General features: G+C 29.1%; 2 protein-coding genes across 2 annotated transcripts; one reads left to right on the forward strand and one right to left on the reverse strand.

Moving 5' to 3' along the window:
• Positions 1–544: 544 nt before the first annotated feature.
• Positions 545–3,693, forward strand: LOC107473894 (plasmodesmata-located protein 1). The gene is made up of 3 exons (XM_016093491.3): positions 545–1,048; positions 1,612–2,035; positions 2,688–3,693. Exons 1-3 carry the CDS (start codon positions 695–697, stop codon positions 2,813–2,815), a joined length of 906 nt encoding a protein of 301 aa, XP_015948977.1. The 5' UTR covers positions 545–694; the 3' UTR covers positions 2,816–3,693.
• Positions 3,694–3,954: 261 nt separating this feature from the next.
• Positions 3,955–4,643, reverse strand: LOC107473876 (mitochondrial import receptor subunit TOM9-2). Its single transcript, XM_016093470.3, has one exon. The coding sequence runs from the start codon at positions 4,517–4,519 to the stop codon at positions 4,205–4,207; it is 315 nt and encodes a 104-aa protein (XP_015948956.1). The 5' UTR covers positions 4,520–4,643; the 3' UTR covers positions 3,955–4,204.
• Positions 4,644–7,883: the final 3,240 nt, after the last annotated feature.

Consider the following 7,883-nt stretch of genomic DNA (forward strand, 5'->3'; position numbering starts at 1 on the left):
TTTAGAATTGAATAATATTAATTATAAAAATATATTAATAATTATAAAAATTATGTGTATGAATATATAAATATTACATAATAAATAAAAAAATGTACTTTTGTTATTATAATATAAATTAAATATCATAAATATAAATCATGTGTATTCATTTAATAAGAATGTAAATTAATAAACGTACATGCTTATAATATACTATTTAATGTATGTAATTAATATTTTTATATACAATAAATATTGCAATAAAAAAATAGGTGAGTGAAAGAATAATAATTAAATTTTGCTCATCTCATTAAATAAAGTTAAAAATAAAAGATTTTCGCTCCGTAAGTTTGGTTCCCAAACATTTTCCTAATTGAATTTCTAATAATGGAAGAAAAATAAAAAATAGAATAAGACATAGAAAGCATAAAAAAAAAACAACAGCAATAAAAAGAAGTCACAACTCACAGCAATAGCATGATCCAAACACCATACTCAACTGGTAAAAATTGTAGCATATATAAAGCAACCATGGTACCAGGACAACAGAAGCAAAAGTTACAAAAACACCCCTCAACAAAAGCCAAAACCACCAAACCAAGTAAGCCAGAAAACTATATTCCAAAATCTTCCTTCTTGTGAGTGAACAAATAAATAGAGCATAAGAACGTTAAAATTGAATAAAATCTTCACATTCTGAAACCCCAACAAAATGAGCATTATCAAAAGGCACTATTCTCACCCTTTTCTTCTTCTCTTCACTACTCTTATTCTTCTCCTCCTTCTTCCTGTGTCAGATGCTGCAGATAACACAAGCTTGGTTTACAAAGTTTGTTCAGATGAGAAACTACATGACCTATCTGGGGTTTACTCACAGAACCTCAAATCCTTATTGGTTTCTCTTGTTTCACAATCTTCACAAAAACCTTTCTTCACAACAAATTCTGGCACTGGCCAGAATAATATGATCATGGGTTTGTACCAATGCAGAGGAGATTTATCAAACACTGCTTGCTACAACTGTGTCAGCAAAGTTCCTTACATTTTGGACAATCTTTGTGGCAAGGTTGTTGCCTGTGATATAAATGCTTATATTTATTGTTTCTTATACTAATTTGTGTAAAATGTTGATATAAGTATTCCTCTCCTAGTTAAATATTTGAGTAATGTTAAGAAACAAACTTTTTTCAACCAATTTCAGTCCATTTTTTAAAATTGTTTTGTTTGTGTTAAATTCTAAATTCTAAATTATAAATCATTATCTTTAAATCTTAAATTATATATTTAAATTTTAAAATTCACTAATATTAATTAACTAAGAGTGGATTTCCTATATTTTATCTATATATATTTTTTTGTGGATATTCCAATAATGACTCCATAGTTCTTTTCATGTAAAGATGTTTCATTTTGATCATTGCATGGTGGAGTGTAAAATTTAATTTTATATCTTATAAAAGTGTGACTAAATAAATAAATTATACTTTTAAACAAAGATCTTCATAAGATGTTTTTAGCATCTTCGCTAGAGTAAATGCCTTTTTCTTTTATGTTAAATTGTTTTACAAATTTTCTTATGTTATACATCAATGCATTCTTGTATAAATCTGATGTGTTAAGAGTTCACAGGTGGTGGCTGCGAGAATCCAACTAAGTGATTGTTATCTGAGGTACGAGGTTGTGGGGTACAAGCAGGTTCCTGAGACTCAGTTACTTTACAAGGTGTGTGGTTCAAAACAAGCAAATGGAGATGGTTGTGATGGGTTTGAGGAAAAAAGGGAGTCAGCTTTTGGCATGCTGGAGAATGGAGTGAAGAGTAGTAATGGTGGGAAATTGTTCTACAAAGGGAGTTACCAATCTTTGAATGTAATGGGGCAGTGTGAGGGTGATTTGGCCATTGATGATTGTGGTGATTGTGTTAAAAGTGCTGAGGAACAAGCCAAAGCTGAGTGTGGTGACTCATTTCAAGCACAGATTTATCTCCATAAGTGCTTCCTCAGTTATAGCTTTTACCCTGAGGGAGTTTCTTCCACCATGCCATCTTCAACTGCAGGTAAGCAAACTACCAATCTAAGATATTTTCTCAAATTTTGTTTTTCATATTTGAAGAACATGTATTTCACTTTTTTTTTTCTTTTGGGGACTAAATTATCAAACTATAATTTTTAAGGGGCTTGATGATTTACTTGAAAAACTTATCTTTAAACAATAATTTCTTGTATATTGTATATTAGCACATACTTTATTACTATTAAACATTTTCTACTCTAACACTCCAACTTTTATTTTGCAGTATTAGATTAGATTCCATAAATATCACAATTTTGGGTATGCAAGTATCATAACTCTAGAGAAAAGAAAAAAATATCCCGTCTCTTCATTTCTTTAACTTATTTTGATGCATTTTCTCCTCACTAGTCATTAAGGAACGATCTATCTGCCAGTGTTCTGTTTTTGCTCGTGGCTATATAGCAAATAACAATAAACTAACATAAATTTGATAGCAATAACAATTATGCTGTGAAATAAAAAATAAAATACTATCGGAGTATTGGACCATTTTCCATTTGGGTATTTGAGAAACGAGGTGTGCGAAGGGGAAAATAGGCTCTTTCATTTCACATTTGCACTTCACTATTGTTTATGATTGTATGTTATATCTCCAACAACAATAAAGCTTGTGTTTCTGTGTTTGATTGAATCAGAGTCAGCAGCCCAAGAAGGCACTCAAAAAACAGCAGCCATTGCTCTGGGGATATTTGCAGCTATTATTTTCTGCTGCGTTGTTTTCTTGTGTGTCAAGGATAAAAAAAGAGATGGAACTTGGAAGTGAATTTGACAATTTCTACTTATTTTAACCTCTTACACCACTTGAAGGAGTGTCAGATATATGGGCATTTAGGTTCTACAACTTGCCAAATAATGGAGTGACATGTGTCAACTTAGTATATGAGACAGAATGAATACATACATTATTTTCTATATATCTTACATGTCAATATAGAGTTAGTTTCTAACATTTTACCTTAAAATATAAAAGGCTATATAGTTCAGGCATTAAAGGTTTAAAGTTATTGCTGCTTCATGGTTGATGTGTTTTGAGTTGGATGTCCAAAGTTGATTAAACTTTTGTTTCTCATGTTGTGAATAACGGATGCCCATCATCAACATGGTGGTTTGTACAATTGTACTCATTCAAATTAATGTTTGGATGAGTTTCGTTGAGTCTCTTTCACCACTAAACCGCCCTAACCTCAACTCTGAAGTCCCATCTTGATTGTGTTTGTTCCCAACATAACACTGCAAGCTGCATCAGCAACACATGATTTCCCCTGCACCACTTAATGCAGCAAAATCGCAATGGCAGTTTAAGACTATGATTAGCAACATCAACTTACAGACTCATCTCTCAACCATAGAAATTCCAACAATAACACGAGACCCCGACAATCCCCCAAATTCGCTTTCATTTTCAAGAATAAGCATTACGATAATCATAGCTCGACCTACACGGGTAAATTAAACATCTAGTACTACCATTATCATAAGAAATCTGTTCTATCTACATCCAGATTGCGGGTTTCCCACCGTATCTCTCCAAACCAAAGACTACTCTATTATGGATCCAAATTTTATTTAAGAGTTTCCCACCGTATCACTTGTTAATGCTTGTTAATGCAGATAAATGAGTTAACCACTTAACCAGTCCAATTTGATTTGGAAACTATTTGTATCTAGTATCTACACTTAACATAATATTGATCAAATGCTGCAATTCATTTGGAATATGCCAATCAAAGTCCTAAAAAAAAAAAAACCATTAAATTAAATTAAATAAATAAAGAACCTAGATGAAAGTGATAAAAAGATTCTATGCAATCAACTCCTAGTTTAAACATTTTATCATTTCAATTAAAAAAAAAAACCTTGATGAATGCCCTAAGGGACTTCACTATAAAAATCCATCACAGCTCAAACCTTAACAGCAAATTAAATTCAGCATCCAGCAACAATAATAAAAACATGATGACTTATCAGTGTAAGTAACAAAAAGAGTTCTCTACTAAAAAGGTACGAATTATTCAATCTAAAAGCAACAAAACCCTAAAACCCTAGCTACCACTCGCTCATTCAATCAACCAACAGTGATGCTCTCCAAACGTCGAAAAATCCAATAACAGAAAAACCGAACCGAAGGAATGAGAGAGCAGTTCTTGATTCTTCACTTAGGAGGACCAATGGAGGCGGGAGTACCAAGGATGCTGGCCTGCTGGAGCTCGATCTCGTTGAACTGCTGCTCGCGATCCATTTCGATGATGAGAGGGACGACGAGGATGAGGAACGTTGTGCCGGCGATCCATGCGGCTTTTCCGGTGCTGCGGAGGAGCTTCTTGGCCACGAAGGCGGCGTCTCCGGCGGCCTGTTTTCCGCGGGCAACGATGGGGGAGCGGGAGATCTTCACGATGAGGGAGTCGTCGCGGCCTCCTGGCCTCTCAGGGAGGGACACTCCGCCTCTTCTGGATTGCGACGATGACATTGTTGCCGAAGAAGTGAAGGGAAGCAGAGAGACGGAGAAAGAAAGAAGGAGACGCGAGAGTGAAGGGTGTAGAAAAAGTGAGAGAAACTTTCCTTTATTTGTGAGTGAATCCCAATGGGCCTTGACAATTAATTCGAAGGAAGAACGATATTCTCATTTTTAGGTTATTAGATATTTAATTTTTAATATTGTTGAATTAATAATTTATTTAGTTGTTATCACTAAAAATTTTAAAATATTATTTATAAATTATAATTTATTATTTGCTTAAGTTATTACTTTTTAAATTTGAAATAATTTCTCTTTTAGACCGAATACAAATAAAAAAATTTTTTACTGACGTAGCACTCATAGGTTGAGTTTCGAGATTATTTGCTTAAATGTTTTTATTAGAAATTTTTGTAATTTTATTTGTAAATTAATAGATTATTTGGTTAGATTGTTAGATAATAATAAGGATTTAGTTTTTGAATTTATTAACAAGGTAGTTGGATATTTAAATCTTAATATTATTGAACTAATTTTAAAAAAAATATATATAAATTATTCAGTTGGGTTGTTAGATACTAATAAGGATTTAGTTTTCGAATTTATTAACAAGGTAGTTAAATATTTAAATCTTTATATTATTAAACTAATTTAAACAAAGTTATTTATAAATTATTTATAAATTAGGACGGTTGTTTAATAATAAAATCAACAATTTTAAAAGTAATAACAAAATAATAAAAAGCAAGTGGTAGTAAGAAACAAGTTCGAAAACAAAATAATAAGAGCTTAAATTTAAAAATAGAAGCAAAACCCTCGTTTTAAAATAAAATAATAAAAAATTAAATTTAAAAAAAATTGTTACTTTTTAAATTTAACTATTTACTTAAGTTATTTTGTTTAACTTGTTATTTTTTAATTTTAAGTTATTTTAAATTATTTGCACATAAATTAAAATTTTAAAAAAAATTCAAAAGATACATGCCTTAGTTAAGAGGACTCCTGTTCTCGATTCATAAATTTGCTAAGAGAAGTCGATGACGGATATATCTAATAGTGTTAATGGGATTACATACGAGTCTATTAGGACAGTTAATGAGATTACATATCCTAGCTTTCAAGATGCTTTCTATTATATGGACTACTGTGTGACGATAGAAAATTCATTACAGTTATTAATGAGGTCTGGTCATCAATTGAGAAAACTGTTCGTGATGCTATTGATATCTAACAGTGTTAACAAATTAAATTGTATTTAAAATGTAACTTAGACATTATTGGCCGTAGGATACTATATATGAAAAAAAAATATTGAAAAATTAAAGTATTTTACTATGTTGTAAATTATTATCACATACTTGCCAAAATCAATGTTCACTAATAACCAACTTTACATTGTTTTGTCAAGAGTTAAGAGTCGCAATGGTCTAAACATTCTAATTCTAGATGAAAACAACAATCCAAACTCATCAACAATAAATGTCGTGTTCAACGAAGTTTTTAATAATATTTAGATAAAAAAAAGTATTTTCATTTTAGTAACATACTATGATTTACACTTTTGTATAAATATTTGTCGTAGATATAATTAATTTATTAACTATACTTTCAGACTTGAAATAAAATGTATAACATGGAACACAATATTATATGTCAATTGCTTTCCTAATGAGGTTAGTAAAATACTAGGTTGTCGATAAATTTTTATTAGCCTTATAATATAAAGTTTAGTGTAAAATTGACATGCTACTATTACAGTTATATATGTTTTTATTTTTCTCTAATTTCTTTTATTATGGCTCAAGAATATTATAACTTCAAACTGTTCTATTTGTATTTTAGTTTGAATAAAGATAAAACAACATATAAAATACGTTTATTATATAACGACGATGATAGTATTATACTAAACTTGAGAAATTTATGATTATCAAATGTTAATTCCGATTTACCATGTCAAATTAAAATGTAAACTCGGTGCATTGTACGGGTTTAGCACTAGTAATCTTATAAAAATAAAAATTAGAAACCGAAAAAAAAATAATTTTTTTTAAGAATATTATTATTTTGAAGTAATTGTTAAAAATTGTTAAGGTTTTTTTTTGTCGTAGATCTTAGTTCCATTTAAGGGTTTGTTATTGGCCAATGAATTACTTCATGCACAAAACAAAATTCGAATTCTAAATATTTATTTAAGTAGACGAGTGAATTGACCATTTGATCAACCCAAATTGGTTTTAAGATTTTTTCTTTGATGGAAATAAGAGTACGCCAAACCCAAGCAGGTATAAGCTCCGTTGCTTCCTTAGAACTTAAAAAATAAAAACGACCATGCCAAAAAAAATGATAAAAACTACCGAACTAAACCAATTTGAAATTGTCCCAAAAAAAATACAATTTCAAAATTGAAAAAATTGTACTAAATTAATCTCTATGAATACTTGACGTAAAAGAAATAAAAGATTAATACGGTATACTTTTATCAATCTAAAAAATATAATTAATGCATTAAGATCTCAAAAATTATTTTAATATATGTAATTAATTATTTCATTTATTTTAGAGTCTAACTCCACCAGGAACACATAAGAGGATATTTGTTCTTTAAATATATTATCCATCCCTTACAAGTTGAAACCCAAGTGAGCCAACCAAAAAAAGTTAAAATCTACCCGGCAAAAAAAGAAAAAGTTAAAAACTAAAAACTACATTACCTAACAAAAATAAAAAAAAAGTTTAAGAACTAAGATTCTTGTTAAAAATAACTCCTAATTTAAGGTGAATGATTCTTTGATGTTTTATTATTTAATCATGATATGTATATATGGAAGATAAGNAAATTAGTATAAGAACAAATTGACCGCAAAAAAAATCTAATGACTCCTAATTAATGATATTTATTTTTCAAATTTTGACACAATTTTATTTATTATTGACAAACATGTTGAAAGGGAAAAAACATGTTACAGCTTCTTGAAAGTTTCAATATTTTGTTTGGTTAATCTTCTTCTTTATAAGTGCAAAAGTGATTTTGTTCACAAAACTATGTTTACTAGAAGTAATAATTTCTAACATTAACGGGCTTTTAGCGACTAACATTCAACATTAATTTTTATTTTACCAACTTTATCCTTTATACATGTTATTGTATTATTTATAAAATTCTTATTATTTCTATTATTTATTATTTATATTTTTTATTAATTTTTTACTTAACATTATATATTTTTATAATTGTGATTTTTGTGTATTATATTTATTATTATCTTTTTATAATAGAATTTATTGATCCCATTAAATAAAATAAATTAAACAAAAAAATTAACCATAAATAATAATAATAAAAAATTACAAAGTACTAAATAAAATGTACAAA

Source organism: Arachis duranensis, chromosome 2 (genome assembly GCF_000817695.3).
Source record: "Arachis duranensis cultivar V14167 chromosome 2, aradu.V14167.gnm2.J7QH, whole genome shotgun sequence".
Taxonomy (NCBI): domain Eukaryota; kingdom Viridiplantae; phylum Streptophyta; class Magnoliopsida; order Fabales; family Fabaceae; genus Arachis; species Arachis duranensis.